The sequence below is a fragment of the Uranotaenia lowii genome, chromosome 1 (genome assembly GCF_029784155.1).
Source record: "Uranotaenia lowii strain MFRU-FL chromosome 1, ASM2978415v1, whole genome shotgun sequence".
In the NCBI taxonomy this organism is placed as follows: Eukaryota; Metazoa; Arthropoda; class Insecta; order Diptera; family Culicidae; genus Uranotaenia; species Uranotaenia lowii.
This window is the reverse complement of record NC_073691.1, coordinates 4,096,234-4,116,138: the sequence shown is the minus strand read 5'-3', so window position 1 is coordinate 4,116,138 and position 19,905 is coordinate 4,096,234. Positions and strand designations below refer to the sequence as shown.

Genomic DNA, 19,905 nt, shown 5'->3' with positions numbered 1-19,905 from the left:
GAACTCTAGAGAGTCCCCTCAGGAACTCTAGAGAGTCCCCTCAGGAACTCTAGAGAGTCCCCTCAGGAACTCTAGAGAGTCCCCTCAGGAACTCTAGAGAGTCCCCTCAGGAACTCTAGAGAGTCCCCTAAGGAACTCTAGAGAGTCCCCTAAGGAACTCTAGAGAGTCCCCTAAGGAACTCTAGAGAGTCCCCTTAGGAACTCTAGAGAGTCCCCTCAGGAACTCTAGAGAGTCCCCTCAGGAACTCTAGAGAGTCCCCTCAGGAACTCTAGAGAGTCCCCTCAGGAACTCTAGAGAGTCCCCTCAGGAACTCTAGAGAGTCCCCTCAGGAACTCTAGAGAGTCCCCTCAGGAACTCTAGAGAGTCCCCTCAGGAACTCTAGAGAGTCCCCTCAGGAACTCTAGAGAGTCCCCTCAGGAACTCTAGAGAGTCCCCTCAGGAACTCTAGAGAGTCCCCTCAGGAACTCTAGAGAGTCCCCTCAGGAACTCTAGAGAGTCCCCTCAGGAACTCTAGAGAGTCCCCTCAGGAACTCTAGAGAGTCCCCTCAGGAACTCTAGAGAGTCCCCTCAGGAACTCTAGAGAGTCCCCTCAGGAACTCTAGAGAGTCCCCTCAGGAACTCTAGAGAGTCCCCTCAGGAACTCTAGAGAGTCCCCTCAGGAACTCTAGAGAGTCCCCTCAGGAACTCTAGAGAATCTCTAAGAAGCTCTAGAGTCCCTTCAGGTACTTTAAAGAGTCCCCTCAAGAACTCTAGAGAGTCCCCGACTCAATCATTATATTGAGAGAACCATTACATATAGGTATTTAATTTTTTGGAGTTACATCATACATCATCAATCCACATCAAATTAGTGGTACATCAGAAGAACTTTCATTGTTCTATTGCTAGTGTAGAAAATATCAAGTTTCAACAAGATAGTCTCACGTATAAGTGAAAATATTTAAAATGGTGTATCAAAATAAATATCATCTAAATTTGTTATACTCTTTGTTTAATGATAAAAATAGGAAAATAAGCAAACTTGACTTAGTTTCTCTAAATTTCTCAAGGTGATGTGAGATTGTTCAACTACGCAGTGAGAAAACTTTATAAAAAATTATCAATAAAATAAATCGTTTTAATTATTCATTTAAATTTCAGTCAATTTCTAAGAATTTTCAACGAATTTTTGCATTTATGTTAGTTTTTCTTAAGAATTTATAATCTAAACATTAAATAACAAAAATAAATTCAACTGATTTACCTTATTTTGGAACTTCTTCAACCATTCAAAACACACCTCTCAAAAGTTATACTTCAGTCCACTGCTAGAAAACTTAACCTGGGACACTTCATTCGAAGGCGAATAGGCAACGCCGATTAGCTTCGTGCTGGGCTGACCGCTTCCACCATCAGCTTGCTCTTGTTGCTGCTGTTGCTGTTGCTGCTGCTGCTGTTGCTGAGCTTGCAGCTGTCGTTGTTGTTGAATGAACTCGTACTGCGGTTCCTGATGCTGACCCGTTGGTGCTCCCGGTTGCGGTTGCTGCGGTTGGAACTGCTGTGGATGCAGCTGGGTTGCGTAAACTTGACCGCCCTGGGGAAATTGAGAAGGGAATTTAAAAAAAAAATCACTCATTCCCGTTATTGCTTGTTATTAATTGAACTTAAAGTTATGCTCAAACTATTGGATTCAAGACGAAGATTGTGGTAAATGAACCCCCTAGAGTGCTTCCGTTTATTAAATGCATCGCTAGCATTTCTCTCTACAGTTATGGAACAATAGCGTTCCGTTTGGATAACTTTACAAGATTATGCTTACGAGGCACGGATTGTTGAACATGTGCTTAGGTTATGTTACTGTAATATAAACATGCTTGAGAAAAGCAAACCCTCGAAGGTATGATTCAACATTCTTGTTTTGTGATACATCGAAAGAAGGGTTAAATATCATTTGGTTTGATTATAGTTCCAAACATCTTGCAGCGAATGATTACCAGTGTTCAACTGGAACAAAGTTCAACACTGGTAATCATTCGCTGTAATGTAGTTGGGGTCAAAATTTAAACCAAATGTCATTTTCGACTTTTTTGTTCCAGAAATCAAGCTTCAGTAAACAAAACAACACCAATTTGCTGGTTGTTTGAGTTCAGAAAATGCACCAACCATTTTCAACGAGAAAAACGACCTCATTAATGCTAATGACTTCAGATCGGAAGATCTATCGAAAAACTTAAAATTTCTCCCCATTTTCCGAGCTCAAAAAGTAAACACAAGAAAGCGAACAACTTGTCTTGTGGCTAGCGAAAAACCACCCCCGTTTTTCCCGGTCAATCTCGATTGAAGATACTTAATTAATAGCCGTTTCCGGATTATTTGGCCGAGGCTCGGCGAACCGTTCTCTTGTACTTCTTCTGTAGCTAACTCTCTCTCTCTTCGAAGCCTAGAAGTTGCGGTAAAGATGGCTGGCCGGATTGTGTGTTCATAATTATGGCCTAGTTAGGCCCGTTTAACCGCAACAACAACAAGGCACAAGGCACAGCCTCAGAAGAAACAGCCAGGAAATAGCAAATTCCTGGAATGGCAGGATTTTCCCTCGGATATATGAACGTAGCTTTACCTATAGATAGGCGGCAGCTTTTTGTTGCTCCGGCTCATTCAAGGGGGAGGGAAAAACGGGATTGATACTCTGATGTCCGTTGTGTTTAAAGCCAACGGATGGTGGATGGATGCTGGAAGTTAAATACGGAGATGCAGGAGGCCGGTGTTTGCTCAAGAAGGCGTAATAATAACCGATTTGAGTTATGAAGTTTGCGGTCTGATGGGTTTCCGTGTGCCGATCTTGACCTAGGAAAATGAGAAGATGGAGTCCGGGATTTCCCGGCCCAGGCATCGTCGTCGCCGTTCGTCAATTAGTGTGGGCTATAGCTGTAACTATAATAAATATGAGCCGCTTTCTTGTGTTTACGTTCGGAATCGATGGTGGGGCAAATTGGATTGACGAGATTGAAATTCCCGACTCACGTTTATTGTGCCCGTTATCATCGTCATGTCATTTCGGGAGGGCGAGTTCAAATGGGAAATTGACCCCGGGGCTATAATTTTGACTAGATTAAATCAAAACAATCCGAGTAAAGGATGCATTTGAATAGACAAGATGTCAAAGAGCCAAACTGATTTCAATTTTCTTCACATGCGAACTGATTCAATTAAACTTGAGTTCTGCATCCGGAATTCTGGGTCTTAATTAATGAATCCCAAATTCTAGGTTCCGACTTCTGACTGCTGAGTTTTGAGTCCAAATTTTGAATCCAGATTCTGAAACCAAATTCTGAATACGAATTCTGAATCTTAATGCTGAATTCTGCGTCCCGAATTCTGAACCCCGAATTCTGAATCCTGAATACTGAATCCGAAATTCTGAACCCAGTATTCGTGTTCCCGAATTCTGCATCCGAATTCTGAATCCCAAATTTTTGAATGCCGAAATCTGAAAACAAAATTCAGAATCCTGAATTCTGAATACCGAAATCTGAATCCCAAATTATTAATCCCGAAATCTCAATCCCCAAATCTGAACCTAAATTCTGAATACCGAATTCTGTTCTGAATCCCGAAATCTGAATACCGAGTTCTGAACCCCGAATTCTGAATCCCAAATTCTGAATCCCAAATTCTGAATCCCGAATTTTGAATCCCGAATTCTGAATCCCGAGTTCTGAATCCCGAATTCTGAATCCCGAGTTCTGAATCCCGAGTTCTGAATCCCGAATTTTGAATCCCGAGTTCTGAATCCCGAATTCTGAATCTCGAGTTCTAAGTCCGGAAATCTGAATCTCGGATTCTGAATCCCGAATTCAGAATCCCGAATTCTGAATCCCGAGTTCTGAATCCCGAATTCTGAATCCCAAATTCTGAATTCCGAATTTAGAATCCCGAATTCTGAATACCGAGTTCTGAATCCCGAATCCTGAATCCCGAGTTTGGAATCCCGAGTTCTGAATTCCGAATTCTGAATCCCGAGTTTGGAATCCCGAATTCTGAATCCTGAGTTCTGAATCCCGAATTCTGAATCACGATTTTTGAATCCCGAATTCTGAAACCTGAATTCTGAATCCCGAATTCTGAATACCGAATTCTAAATCCCGAATTCTGAATTCTGAATACCGAATTCCGAATACCGAATTCTGAATCCCGAATTCTGAATCCCGAGTTCTGAATCCCAAATTGTGAATTCCGAATTCTGAATCCCGAGTTCTGAATCCCGAATTCTGAATCCCGAATTTCAAATTCTGAATCCCGAGTTCTGAATCCCGAATTCTGAATCCCGAATCCTGAATCCCGATTTCTGAATACCGAATTCTGGATCCCGAATTCGGAATACCGAATTCTGAATCCCGAATTCGGAATCCCGAATTCTGAATCCTGAATTCTGAATACCAAGATCAGAATCCCGAATTCTGAATCCCGAATCCCGAATTCTGTATCCTGAATTCTGAATCCCAAATTCTGCATCCTGAATTTTGAATCCCGAAATTCCGAGTTCTGAATCCCGAAATTTCGAATTTTGAATACCTGAATCTGATCCCGAAATCTGTTCCTGAACTCTGCATCCTGAATTCTGAATCCCGAAATTCCGAGTTCTGAATCCCGAAATTTCGAATTTTATATACCTAAATCTGAATCACGAATTCTAAATCCCGAGTTCTGAATTCCGCATTCTGAATCTCGAATTCTGAATCCTGATTTCTAAATCCAGATTTGGTGGGAATCCGAATTCTGAAAATGATTTTTGTTTCAAAATATTGTTCCCAAGCGAAACCTTTAAATTCTGAAAATTAAATAAAAATAAAGCACGTGATTTTGTGCAAGTCAAAGCCAACTTTTCCAATCTCGTTAAAAAGGTACACTTGAATTTACCTTTAAATATTCGCAGGAAGCATGTCGAAATTTAAACAAGACCACTAACGTAAAGAAACCGATTGAAGTTGCATCTTCGTTTGTTTACAAACTTTTCCAAACTGTTGTTTCAATCCACCTCAAAGTAGTAAACTTTCCATTTACCTGCTGGCTCTGCAAATACGTTTGCACTTCTTGTGGTGAATAGTACTGTTGTTGTTGTTGCTGAACTTGCTGCTGCTGCTGTTGTTGTTGTTGATAAACCGCTTGATTGCTGTACTGATCCTGCTGCTGCTGCTGCTGTTGTAATTGCAGTTGTTGCTGTTGCTGTTGCAGCAGACGCCTCTGTTCGGCCGCTAGTCTGATATTAGGATTGATGTAGTTCTCCTGGACCGTCGAGTATTGCTGCTGAGGATTTTGCGTGGCCGCACCGCCGCCAGATGAAAACTGGGAAACGAACCGGTTGTAGGGTTGCTGAGATTGGTAAGTTTGTGGAAATTGCTGAAAGAGTGAGACAAAGAAAAACAAACGAAAATGAAAAGAAAAACAACCGGCGTTCAGTAAGTGTAAGTGCAAGTGCCAAAGTACTCCCATAAGTTGCGGTTAACCTTGGGACCTTGAAAAAGTAGTTGGTGGGACTGAAATCATTCCGTTTCGCTTCCCGGTAAGTTAGCCGTCTGGAAGAATCGACTAGCTAGTAGTAGTTGGTCCCACGACCTGCCAAGTCTTGCGGGCGGAAGATAACGAGAAAAAAAGATGGAAACTTTCTTCCGGGAATGGCAGCTTATTTCCGACCACAAAATGCGCCTTGCTTCACTTTCCTCCGAATAGGAAAACTTTCTTCGTTTCCTCAGAAGTCAGTTGCAAGAGTTGCTGATTTTTCTATTCTCGCTGGGTTGAAATAAGGTTCAACTTTTTACTTAACCCTCCTCTCCATACGAGCCCACATAATATGTCCACGGAGATTTGATTGACAATTTTGATAAATTTGACAATTTTGACAAATTTGACAATTTTGACGATTTTGACAATTTTGACTTTTTTGGCCATTTTGATAGTTTTGACCATTATGATAATTTTGACGATTTTGATAATTATGACAATTTTCACAATTTTGACAATTTTGAAATCCTGACACTTTTGGCATGTTGAAAAATTAAAAAAATCTTGAAAATTTTACAATTTTGACTATTTTTACAAACTTTGACAATTTTGGCAACTTTGACAATTATGATAATTTTGACAATTTGGAAATTTTAACAATTTTGAATACTTCGACAATAGACAGTGAACACTTTGTCAGTTTTGTTAATTTTGACGTTTTTGACCATTTAAAGAATATAGAAATTTTAACCATTTGGAAATTATGCCAAATTTGAGACGTTGAGATATTTTGGCAATTTGAGAATTATGACTATTTTGAAAATTTTAACAATTTTGAAAGTTTTGACAATTTTGAAAATAAAGATATATTTATCAATTTTCACAATATGACAAATTTGACAAATTTGGCAATTTTGGCAATTTTGACAATTTTGACAATTTTGTGGATTTTGACAGTTTTAACAATTTTAACAGTTTTGACAATTTTGACAGTTTAGACCATTTTGAGAATTTTGACAATTTGGGCAATTTTGACAATTTTGACACATATGTATGACAATTTTGACAATTTTGACACATATGACAATTTTGACAATTTTTATAATTTCGACGATTAGAATAATTTAAACAATTTTGACAATTTTGACAATTTTGACAATTTTGACAATTTTGACAATTTTGACAATTTTGACAATTTCGACAATTTTGACAATTTCGACAATAATGACAATTTTGATAATTTTGACAATTTTGGCAATTTTGACAAATTCGACAATTTTGACAATTTTGACAATCTAGACAAGTTTAACAATTTTGGCAATTTTAACAATTTTGACAATTTTGACAATTTTGACAATTTTGACAATTTTGACAATTTTGACAATTTTGACAATTTTGACAATTTTGACAATTTTGACAATTTTGACAATTTTGACAATTTTGACAATTTTGACAATTTTGACAATTTTGACAATTTTGACAATTTTGACAATTTTGACAATTTCGACAATTTTGACAATTTTGACAATTTTGACAATTTTGACAATTTTGACAATTTTGACAATTTTGACAATTTTGACAATTTTGACAATTTTGACAATTTTGACAATTTTGACAATTTTGACAATTTTGACAATTTTGACAATTTTGACAATTTTGACAATTTTGACAATTTTGACAATTTTGACAATTTTGACAATTTTGACAATTTTGACAATTTTGAAAATTTTGACAATTTTGACAATTTTGACAATTTTGACAATTTTGACAGTTTTGACAGTTTTGACAATTTTGAAAATTTTGACAATTTTGACAATTTTGACAATTTGACATTTTTGACATTTTTGACTATTTTGACATTTTGACAATTCATACGACTTTGAAATTTGAGCAAATTGAATAAAATTGAATGTTTTTAAAATTTTGAAAAATTTGACAATTTGACAGTTTTGACCATATTGACAATTTTGACAATTTTTAAAATTTTGACAATTTTGACAATTTTTAAAATTTTGACAATATTGACAATTTTGACAATTTTTATACGACTTGGAAATTTGAGCAATTTTGACAGCTGAAAAATTTTGACAATATGATATAATTGAAAGTTTTTAAAATTTTGAAAAATTTTACAATTTGACAGTTTTGATTCTATTGACAATTTTGACAATTTTAAAAATTTTGACAATTTTTAAAATTTTGACAATTTTTACAATTTTGACAATATTGACAATATTGACAATATTGACAATTTTGACAATTTTGACAATTTTGACAATTTTGACAATTTTGACAATTTTGACAATTTTGACAATTTTGACAATTTTGACAATTTTGACAATTTTGACAATTTTGACAATTTTGACAATTTTGACAATTTTGACAATTTTGGCAATTTTGACAATTTTGACAATTTTGACAATTTTGACAATTTTGACAATTTTGACAATTTTGACAATTTTGACAATTTGACATTTTTGACATTTTTGACGTTTTTGACATTTTGACAATTTATACGATTTGGAAATTTGAGCAATTTTGACAGCTGAAAAATCTTGACAATTTGATAGAATTGAAAGTTTTTAAAATTTTGAAAAATTTGACAATTTGACAATTTGACAGTTTTGACCATATTGACAATTTTGACATTTTTGTCATATTTGTCATTTTTGTCATTTTTGTCATTTTTGTCATTTTTGTCATTTTTGTCATTTTTGTCATTTTTGTCATTTTTGTCATTTTTGTCATTTTTGTCTTTTTTGTCATTTTTGTCATTTTTGTCATTTTTGTCATTTTTGTCATTTTTGTCATTTTTGTCATTTTTGTCATTTTTGTCATTTTTGTCATTTTTGTCATTTTTGTCATTTTTGTCATTTTTGTCATTTTTGTCATTTTTGTCATTTTTGTCATTTTTGTCATTTTTGTCATTTTTGTCATTTTTGTCATTTTTGTCATTTTTGTCATTTTTGTCATTTTTGTCATTTTTGTCATTTTTGTCATTTTTGTCATTTTTGTCATTTTTGTCATTTTTGTCATTTTTGTCATTTTTGTCATTTTTGTCATTTTTGTCATTTTTGTCATTTTTGTCATTTTTGTCATTTTTGTCATTTTTGTCATTTTTGTCATTTTTGTCATTTTTGTCATTTTTGTCATTTTTGTCATTTTTGTCATTTTTGTCATTTTTGTCATTTTTGTCATTTTTGTCATTTTTGTCATTTTTGTCATTTTTGTCATTTTTGTCATTTTTGTCATTTTTGTCATTTTTGTCATTTTTGTCATTTTTGTCATTTTTGTCATTTTTGTCATTTTTGTCATTTTTGTCATTTTTGTCATTTTTGTCATTTTTGTCATTTTTGTCATTTTTGTCATTTTTGTCATTTTTGTCATTTTTGTCATTTTTGTCATTTTTGTCATTTTTGTCATTTTTGTCATTTTTGTCATTTTTGTCATTTTTGTCATTTTTGTCATTTTTGTCATTCTTGTCATTCTTGTCATTTTTGTCATTTTTGTCATTTTTGTCATTTTTGTCATTTTTGTCATTTTTGTCATTTTTGTCATTTTTGTCATTTTTGTCATTTTTGTCATTTTTGTCATTTTTGTCATTTTTTGTCATTTTTATCATTTTTGTAATTTTTGTCATTTTTGTCATTTTTGTCATTTTTGTCATTTTTGTCATTTTTGTCATTTTTGTCATTTTTGTCATTTTTGTCATTTTTATTTTTGTCATTTTTGTCATTTTTGTCATTTTTGTCATTTTTGTCATTTTTGTCATTTTTGTCATTTTTGTCATTTTTGTCATTTTTGTCATTTTTGTCATTTTTGTCATTTTTGTCATTTTTGTCATTTTTGTCATTTTTGTCATTTTTGTCATTTTTGTCATTTTTGTCATTTTTGTCATTTTTGTCATTTTTGTCATTTTTGTCATTTTTGTCATTTTTGTCATTTTTGTCATTTTTGTCATTTTTGTCATTTTTGTCATTTTTGTCATTTTTGTCATTTTTGTCATTTTTGTCATTTTTGTCATTTTTGTCATTTTTGTCATTTTTGTCATTTTTGTCATTTTTGTCATTTTTGTCATTTTTGTCATTTTTGTCATTTTTGTCATTTTTGTCATTTTTGTCATTTTTGTCATTTTTGTCATTTTTGTCATTTTTGTCATTTTTGTCATTTTTGTCATTTTTGTCATTTTTGTCATTTTTGTCATTTTTGTCATTTTTGTCATTTTTGTCATTTTTGTCATTTTTGTCATTTTTGTCATTTTTGTCATTTTTGTCATTTTTGTCATTTTTGTCATTTTTGTCATTTTTGTCATTTTTGTCATTTTTGTCATTTTTGTCATTTTTGTCATTTTTGTCATTTTTGTCATTTTTGTCATTTTTGTCATTTTTGTCATTTTTGTCATTTTTGTCATTTTTGTCATTTTTGTCATTTTTGTCATTTTTGTCATTTTTGTCATTTTTGTCATTTTTGTCATTTTTGTCATTTTTGTCATTTTTGCCATTTTTGTCATTTTTGTCATTTTTGTCATTTTTGTCATTTTTGTCATTTTTGTCATTTTTGTCATTTTTGTCATTTTTGTCATTTTTGTCATTTTTGTCATTTTTGTCATTTTTGTCATTTTTGTCATTTTTGTCATTTTTGTCATTTTTGTCATTTTTGTCATTTTTGTCATTTTTGTCATTTTTGTCATTTTTGTCATTTTTGTCATTTTTGTCATTTTTGTCATTTTTGTCATTTTTGTCATTTTTGTCATTTTTGTCATTTTTGTCATTTTTGTCATTTTTGTCATTTTTGTCATTTTTGTCATTTTTGTCATTTTTGTCATTTTTGTCATTTTTGTCATTTTTGTCATTTTTGTCATTTTTGTCATTTTTGTCATTTTTGTCATTTTTGTCATTTTTGTCATTTTTGTCATTTTTGTCATTTTTGTCATTTTTGTCGTTTTTGTCATTTTTGTCATTTTTGTCATTTTTGTCATTTTTGTCATTTTTGTCATTTTTGTCATTTTTGTCATTTTTGTCATTTTTGTCATTTTTGTCATTTTTGTCATTTTTGTCATTTTTGTCATTTTTGTCATTTTTGTCATTTTTGTCATTTTTGTCATTTTTTGTCATTTTTATCCCTTTTTCTAATTTGTCGTTTTTTTTCATTTTTTTTTCTCCGTAAAAATTCGTAAAGATACCGTTTGGGCTCATCCATGTTCCAGAAATGTTTCAACAGATCAGGAAAATGATTCAAATTGAAACTGATCTTAATTGTCATTAAAAGTTTTTCTTATTTCTGTCTTTTCAATCAAATGAATATTTTCGCTCTAGTTTTAAATAAATTATTTTAAGAGGAGAAATCACCGTGAATTTGTTTTATGAAAAATGAATTTGCGGCTTTATCGGTGAGGGTTAAAGAGTTGAAATGAAAGACGGATAGAAGATCAGAAGAAAATTCTAAGGTGGTGAAAAGAGCGAAGAGCATTTGAAATAGAAGCTTGACCACATGCTAAATTCTTTGTCCCGCATCAATTAACTGTATTGAAGAAGTAGTACCCAATAGAGAAGGCACTACATTTTTCGATACAGTTAATTATGGATGGTTCGACCGCCATGTGAGTGTGCACATGTGCCGAACGGACAAAAAATTTAGCATGTGGTTGCTGACCACCTTAGAATTTTCTTCTGATCTTCTATCCGTCTTTCATTTCAACTCTTTAACCCTCACCGATAAAGCCGCAAATTCATTTTTCATAAGTTTTAAATAAATCTATTCGAATGTAAACAAGCGAGAACTGCAAAACAAATAAGCTCGATGTCAAAGTGGCCACTCGATGTTTATTGTGGTTGGCATAAAGAAAGAAAAGTTATATCTGTTCTAAAATAGAGACGCAGTTGTAGTTGAAAAATCTACAAACTGTTCGTTCTGCGCTTCAAAAGCAAACTTATTCCTACAGAAAAGAACTCCTAGTAGGAGTGAAAATTTATCCCAGTTGAGAAGCTATAAGAAAGTAGTTTAAAAACTTGTTCTCCACTCCATTCGACCTCAACACTGAGAGAGAAAAAAAACCCCGAAACAAACTGCAATGTTGCCTACTTAGTTTTATACGTATTTCTCTCTTTTATTCTTCCTTTCAAGGGGGGATGTGTGGTGTGGCTTGACTTGCCAATAAACTACACCTGACTGCTTATGAATACCAGATGAAAGATTCTACGGAAAGTCTAACAAAAAAAAAGGAAAAAATGCTAGCGATACCCTACTCTTGAATGTGTTTATGTTGTGAAGGAGAGAAAAGGACCAACTAAAGTATGAACCCACGTTTCCGAAATTATTATCCAGCAGCACATGTGGATTCGAGGAAAAATTAGCACGTTTTGCCTTTTATTTTCACTAGGTTGGAACACAAGTGGTTTCTAAAGATAGTGCACAATTGTGAAACACCGATCCATAAATAAGAACAAAGTTGTTGTGCAGAATGCAGTTTGTTTTGACTTTCAAACTTAATATTTTTGTTCTGAACACTGTTGTTGGTTTTAAAACAGTTTTCTCGTTTTATGACAGTTCCTTTGTTTAAAATGACAGGATCGTCAAGTTCAAGGGTAAACATTGAAACTAATTTAGAACATGTGTCCTGTCAGCTTCAGATCAACTTCCGGTAGATATAAAGTTGTTCTCGGAAAAGATTGAACCTTTATCAAAAATGATTGGTACATTTTGCACAGATTTGCAGTCAACAGTGGGGAAAACTTCTTCCTATATTTTGAGAGCAAAAAAACACCCAACATTCGATGGGGTATCTTCCACATGTTTCAATCGAATCGCAGAGAAAACTGAACATGACGCACAGCTCGAGGAAAAAAAATCCCTTCGGTTTCCAGCTGAACTCACTTGATACTTGTGAAAGTGAACTCTTGGAATTGTAAAATTTGTGTTCTTTCCTACCCCACTCGAAATGGTTGGTTTCGTAGAAGTTTTTTTTTTGGGATTCTGAGAACAGAAAAGTTCTGAATTTGTCAACGTCAATTGGAAACTTTCATCAATCTTTGAATCGTTAACATACTATTTACCATATCCATCTTCAAATTAAACTTTCTTAAAAAAAAACTAATTGTTTGGAAACTAGGTATAAACGGAAAAAAAATGTCGGTACTATCAAAAGGATACACTGAAAAAATGTTTACTTTATTTTCAAATTTTTTACATTGTATTTTTTTTACGTAGAGTTTTCCTTTGAGTGACTGAAAAATCTTTCAGAATTTGATTAAAAAATTAATGTTATTCCTATAAAGTCATCACATAGAAATTTCAGATGAAGAAAGTTTGCTTCCGCTTAAAAGCGAAATGTTCAAACATCGCTGTATAAGTTGCATCTGCTTCTAGAAGGAAGTGGGATTGCAAAGTGTTCATAACAAAAAAAAAAACGCACCCATCGTGCCAAGAAAACATAACCAGTTTGATGTTCTTCCCTCTTCCTGATAGGGCTATCAGATACGATGGAAATTGGGTAGTATCAACAGAACACAAAATATATTCTTGTTCAATTTGGAAGAAAAAAAGTCAGCGAAATTCTATCGATAACTATGATGATCACCGAGATGGGTTCGTACGCGAAGAAAGAGTTTGGTGGAAAACTTTTTCGATGCGGGACAACAGAAAATCCGGGATAGTGTATGTTGTACATCCGCTGCCTTTCGGAAGCTGTTTGCTAGCATCATTGCATACATATTTTAATACCAAAAATTGCGTCGTTATTCCAGCGCGAACGTTAAAGGAACTTTATTTGTTTTTCAAACAAATTGATTCACTGTTTTCCTTTCGAAGGGAAGTTGAATGAAGGGTAAGCTTTTTCCAGGAATCTACTACTTTGTGGCTTTCTTCCCTAATTAAGAGTAGGCGCTGGAATCGTTTGGTTTTCACGACGCGTTTTGAAATGTTCAGATTTGGTTTTCAGAACCGAAGAGATCCAAGCAATCAGTGTCGTAAGAAAGGTGCTCTCAATCTGTGGAAAATTTTGAAAATTTATTGAAATTAAGGATAATTTCTAGTTTTTTTGTGTATCTTGAAAGGACAAGTGGATTGATCTAATATTCTATTGAATAAAGTTTCAATTTTAGTGAATACCAAGCAATTGCGACGGCAGTAGGATGCCTGCTAGCGACTGTTCACCGCGGGAAACGTTCTGTCCTTGATGGGACATGTCCACGGAAGCCGGATAGTGGAAGGTCACGGTCTTCACGCACCATAAAAGTTGTAAAATCGGTCAACACGGAGCTGAAGCGGAATCCCGTAAGATTGCAATACATTTGACTAAGCGCTATCAAATTTAAATATACCACTCCTGTTAATCTTGCCATAAAAAAGCTCTTCACTCGTTTAGACAACCAAAAGTTGATATCAACCGCTTGGCGCGACATCTTCCGGTCGCTAGGGGCAATCGCTAGGGTCTACCCTTGCTTACATTTTGAGTTCCACAAGTGATCTCATTTAGTTTTGTTGATGCAAAAGGAGGCTATGATAAAAAGATGTTGGGTATAAATTAAATGTCCTTGAGATGTGGACAATGCCCAGCAACGCACACAACTGCCGGTGGCTTAGCCTTCGTTTGGCGCGACTTAACTTTGAGGGGAGCGGGAGGGGGAGGGTCGACTAGCGCAATTCAATTTTTGCAGTGGTCTTTCGGCGAAAAGGTCTAATTCTGATCAAGAACTAACGTGATTAAAAAATATGTTTTCTAGCATTCCAGAATGAAGCACAAATAAAAGTGTTTTAATCATTTACCGATAAGACCGAAAAGTCATTACATAACCTTTAGCGTTTCACTTAAACAATTCGAAGTCGTTTCAGAAAGCGTTATCCAGTGAAACGTAGAAAGCAAGTTTCTAGTGTACGACGACTGTGAGTACTAAGTTGATCCTTTGCTTTGCAACGTTGAACTCAGGAATCCCACAGTTCAACGCGGGAGTCTTCTGGGGATATAAAGCCGGTTCTCAGGCATCACAAGCGAAGTTGTTTGTGGAACACTTTTCAACTGAGATATTGTTGCCAGTAGCTAGAGAGCCCTGAAAACGCACAAAGCCATTTGAAACCAGACGAACAACTCTTCGAGTGACAGTGCAGTGAGTTGGTCAAGCCACGTTGTGGTTGGTGTAACTCTGCAAAATGTACTTCACGTTGCACCTCAGCCAAGATACAAACCTAGACACTATGCATGATTCGAAGGAAGTTCAGCCGATTGGAACCAGAATTGGAGATGCGTAGGTTAGCCTAGATGTAAAAATTGTAAGATGAAGAATGGCTTAAGGAGAAGATTGTTAAGTTTTCTTTTTTCCTTTCAGGCTAGCTTGATACTTTTCTTGTCAAATCATTTTTTTGTGTTTTTAAGGTAATTTTCTTGAACATTGCAGCTTCTCTGGAGCTCCTTGGAGCGTCCTGTTCGGCTGCTGTGTCATCACTGCACGATGTGTGGCAACCGAAATCATTTTCCGGTCTTGCCGTCTGACTGAGACGAAACCCACGGGCTTAACTGGAAGTCGACTTGGCGCGATGATCTGCGAGGGCGAACAGGAGATCGGGAACCGTACATCCGGATTCTGCTGCTTTCCACAAACTGCTCACAGGCCTGAGAAGACCATCGGAGAAACGATCGACAAACTGGCCGAGAATGTATTTAAATCGACTGTGAATTGATCGTCGAACTGGCCGGAAAATTAATGGATGAATTTGCCGGGAAATAATCCACGAAATGGCTGTACGTGGACCGAAGAATTGTCCGGGAATTATTTATCGGCGAAATGGCCGAAAGCTGATCGGCGAACGGGCCGAGAATCGGTCGATGGATTGACCGGAAAACACTTCGCTAATTTGGCCTGGAGACAATGGACGATTTGGCCTGGAGATTGTCGCCGAGCTGGCCGTTCAACGGTCGGCGAATCGAGCGGGAATCGCTCGTGTTGCTGGTAATCCAAATGTTCTCACCGAAAGGCCAGCAGTAGTTTGGATACCACTGGCACATCTAGCGCGCACTCGAATGGAAATGACTTTCGGTTTTTTCCTGGCGTGTCTTAAGTGTCAGTTTGGTAGTATTTAGTTTCTTCTTGGTTGGCTGGCAATTTTAGGGTGATTCTTTTGATTATATTCCGATTGGCAACATTGAGTGCAATTTCAATAACTTTTGATTTGACGGTTTAAATTTCAGTATTGAAGCACTGCGACTTGGGCGCACGAAGCGATTTCTGTCTAAGTTGAAGAACGAGGCAGCTGATCGTCGTGTCGATCGAACGAAAAACTTTTTTCGATTGATCTGGTGTCCAATTCAGCTACGGATCGGTATATTCCACGTATGAAGGCTAAGGATGTTCCAGAGAATGTGAAATTCAAGTTTTCTACATAGCATCCCACCAAAGTCATTCATGGTTTTTTGGAGCGGTTGCCTCGAATGGACTGAAGCATGAAGACTGGAGTAAAAGTTGAACTCATCTCTAAACAACATTGTAATAGAAGATGAAACCATTTTGAAGGCGACCGCTAAGATGAAAAACTCTCTTTCTTTTGGCCCGGACGGAATACCCGCCTCTTTTCGAAACGCTTGGTGCCTCACTTATTGAATCCTATCGCACGGCATCGCTGAACAGAGCTGTTTATCCTTCGCTGTGGAAGGATGCTTATATTTATGTTCCCCGTTCACAAAAAGGAAATAAAAGGGACGTAAATAACAACAGAGGAGTTACGCATAATGTGCCGTTGCAAAATCGTCGAACTGATAATCCTAGATTGTTAGCATAGTAAGCGTTGATTTGTATAAGCACCAATCATTCCAAGTTTGTACTCTGACCTGCTTAGACGCTCTTTCAAGTCTATCAGGTTATGAGGCCAGTTAATAGTTTCCATAGTTACAAAATCAACAAGTTTTTATTCCGATATGATTATGAACCGCGAAGGAAGAAATCGGTTACGGCAGTCGGATGATTTTCGAGATTACCTTGTGGCGGGATGTGGCCATGCTACCAGTGGAGAAGCTGAAGTGTCGTGACCAGGGACGGGATAATGTCATAGTCATGAGCCAAAAACTGCGACTAGTGACCCATTCTTTTCCTCACATGTCGTTAGTTTAAGATTTTTTTGAAATGAAAGCATGCTGTGAATGATTATTTTGGTAAAGAAAGATTTTTCCATTCTGTCATTGATCATTGAAATCTCCAATATATCGGTCATGACATGATAGTTAAAATGGGTCATGAGAAATATCACCAATGTAATTTTTTGCAACTTTGTTTGCCAAGCAGATTTTTAAATGTTATACTACGGCAAATTCTAACTAACCATAGTGTGTGGCCGAAGATTAATTCTCGGTTACACGAAGTGAGACGACGCTCATTCGGCATTCGGCTAGACATTCGGCAGGCACAGCATCACCACCAGCCAGTTGAGTTGTATCGTTGGACAGTGAGGACAAGAAGTGATTTAGTGATACACATGGTCTCCCGATGCCTCATTGGGGCAGACCTGCATAAAAAGTATAAAAAATGACCTTCCTAGACGCCTTTTTTTATTTCCATTTGGTTCCCAAATTTCAATCATTGCCCACTCTTCTCATACGTGACATATATTTACATCACGTGAATATGAATGGTATTTACATTCACATGATCGGAATATTTCTGTCATGACATGACCCATGACTGATCATTTTTTCTTGGGTGTAGTGATCCAAAATAAATTTCCCCGTCAACGCGAATGAATGAAAATTTTCATGCCTGGTCGTGACAACTACGATTCCTGGTCGTTTGCAATGAGGATGGTGATAATCAGAGAGGGCACGTGGCGAGCAGTTAACCCTCCAGAAGGCACGCACGTGAACAGCGATTTGTCTGAGCGGGCTTTGGTAACGATTTGCTTGAGCATAGAACCTTACAACTATAGCTTGGTTCAGAAAGTTCATACGGCACAAAAAGCATGGAACAGTTTGTGGATCGCATTCCAGAAGAGCGGAAGGTGCCGGAAAATTGGTCTACTTCGTGAGCTAATGCGCCTGGAACTGAAAAAGTGAAAGAATATATCGACGTCATGTCCGCTAGTCGCGTTTAGAACCTGGATCATAAGCTTCGGAAGATGGGTTTCAAACGATCCACGTGCGTTTATCATCAGGCACTAAATTGTAAATCAATCAACGTTGCAGTTTATGTGGATGATTTCCTCATCATTTCGAGTGATCTGGTTTTGGTGGAACGCATCAAGCTGCAGTTATGTGCTGAGTACAAGATAAGTGACTGAAGTGACAAATTTGATATTATGGCTCCTAAAAAATGATGCTCACGTACAGCAGAGACGGTAACCGGGTTTCACCGGATGCAGATTGGGGAAACGACCCATCAAGAAAAGTGTTTTTGAACCTCGATGACTTCTGATCTGGCTGATATTCCAGAAGCATTATTGCCATTAAATTGAAACGGAATAGGAGTTATTTTTTAAGCTATTAAAAGTTAAAACGGAGCTGGTCGTAGTTCAGTCGGTACAGTTTTAATAGACGAGTTCAAGGCTCAGGAGAATCTCCTTGTTGTACCCAAACTCTTCAAGAATTGTGTTGTTTGATGCATTGTTTGTGTACACAGCAATCCCCTGAAAACCTGACAGCTCAGTCGAGCTTCGTTGTGAGCCTGTTCCAAAATTGCAGCTGTCGCATGTGTACCGCTGACATGATTATTTTTCAATCAAACTCAAACACTCACCGCATATTGCTGACTGTATGCTTGTTGCTGTTGATGTGGATGCTGCTGCTGCTGTTGTTGCTGGGCGGCAAAAAGACTTCCCTGCTGCCCATTGAAGTACCGAGTAAAGGACTGCTGAAAGCCGGGTGTCCGTATCTGGAAGCTTTTCTGCGACGGATCATTGTGGAAGGACAGCTGGGCATGGCCGCTGGCAGCAAACGCCAGCAAACCCACAGCAATCACACCAGATGGGAACATTTTGTGAAACTGTAGGAAAACATTAAAAAAAATGTTTTAAATCCAATTTTAACAGGTTTTTTGAATGGAAAAAACTGTTTAGCCCTGAAGAAGACCTTAAAATGTTCGAAACGTTGGTTGTTCCAATCTTATTATATATCTCAAATACTCATTTCAGAGTTCATTTAATTTTCAGGATTTATAACTTGAAGGTTTGAAAGATACCCGTTTTTCAACGTTTCAGATCATTGTAGGTCTTCTTCAGGGTCTAACAGTTTTTTTGTTGTGTGTTGTCGTTTTGTTCCTGAAATTTGTCAAAAGAACATTGAAACAGTTAAACAATGAAAAGATTTCGGCCACTTACCACTCCAATTTCCGTCTATTCACCTTTTTTGAAGCCAAAACACAATAAAATCCTCCCCCAAAACACAATGGTCCACGGATGCCGCAAAAGTTTTCCCTGCTTTATGGGTTTCTATTATTTTCCTGGAAAACTATCGAACGACTTTGTTCGAGACTCGATTCACTGAAAAACCCACCAAGAATGTCACTCGAAATTTGCACAACAGTATTGGAGCACCAGGTGCCTGAATCGGGTCTATTATTGTCCACGTTCCACTAAAAACCACATCCGACGACCGAGGGACCACGACGATTAAATAATGGGCAACGAGCGCTAGTGATTCTGCCTCGATACTGTTGGGCGTCACATCACACCCCCACAAAGCTTTCCAGTTTAAACGGAATCGAGTCGCCTTACTACACTGATCATTTTATTGGGGGGTGTGTTGAGCTTTTATAAACTTTCGGTTTCGCCCTTCCCGAAAATTTGATTATTTTATTATGCTGTTTGTCTGCCTGCCTGTTGTGGTCCAAAGTAAATCGTCCATCGTTGTTCGGTGGAGGGAAAAGTTTTTCTGTTTCAGCAGCAGTTTGTTTCGAGTCGAATCGAGTAAACTAGTAGCTATAGTTAAAGGATTCGAAAGTTGAATGAGCTTAGAATTTTTTATTTGTTCAACTTTGCCTTTTGTGAGGTTGAATTTTTTGTTGGAAATTGGAATGAATATTTTATAACGGTGAACCCACATAAATAAACTAGAAGTTACTTCTGATGAAATTTTCTGTGATTTGAATAAACAAATCGGGCATAAACAGACCTCATATTTCTCAATTTCATCAATTTTTTCATGTTTATTCTGTAAATTCTGTCAATGTTGACTATTTTGACAAATATGGTAACTATAACAATTTTGACAATTTGACAATTTGAAAATTTTGAGGATTTTGACGATTTTTACAATTTTGACAATTTCGACAATTTCGACAAATTTGACAATTTTGACAATTTTGACAAGTTTGACAATTTTGACAATTTTGACAATTTTGACAATTTTGACAATTTTGACAATTTTGACAATTTTGACAATTTTGTCAATTTTGACAATTTTGACAATTTTGACAATTGTGACAATTTTGACAATTTTGACAATTTTGACAATT

General features: G+C 36.1%; 1 protein-coding gene across 1 annotated transcript; it reads right to left on the bottom strand.

The window, feature by feature from the left end:
• Positions 1–1,214: 1,214 nt before the first annotated feature.
• Positions 1,215–19,185, bottom strand: LOC129738482 (transcription factor SPT20 homolog). The gene is made up of 4 exons (XM_055729703.1): positions 18,770–19,185; positions 18,190–18,435; positions 5,042–5,377; positions 1,215–1,574 (listed from the first exon to the last, which is right to left on the bottom strand). Exons 2-4 carry the CDS (start codon positions 18,424–18,426, stop codon positions 1,284–1,286), a joined length of 864 nt encoding a protein of 287 aa, XP_055585678.1. The 5' UTR covers positions 18,427–18,435; positions 18,770–19,185; the 3' UTR covers positions 1,215–1,283.
• Between the last annotated feature and the right edge of the window lie 720 nt (positions 19,186–19,905).

Excerpts from the sequence above, each read along its gene's own strand:
- LOC129738482 (XM_055729703.1), bottom strand. The coding sequence starts at position 18,426 with ATGTTCCCATCTGGTGTGATTGCTGTGGGTTTGCTGGCGTTTGCTGCC. Across the intron at positions 5,378-18,189 it reads CATACAGTCAGCAATATGCG|CAATTTCCACAAACTTACCA; the intron begins GTGAGTGTTTGA and ends TCACTCTTTCAG. Across the intron at positions 1,575-5,041 it reads CGTATTTGCAGAGCCAGCAG|GGCGGTCAAGTTTACGCAAC; the intron begins GTAAATGGAAAG and ends CAATTTCCCCAG.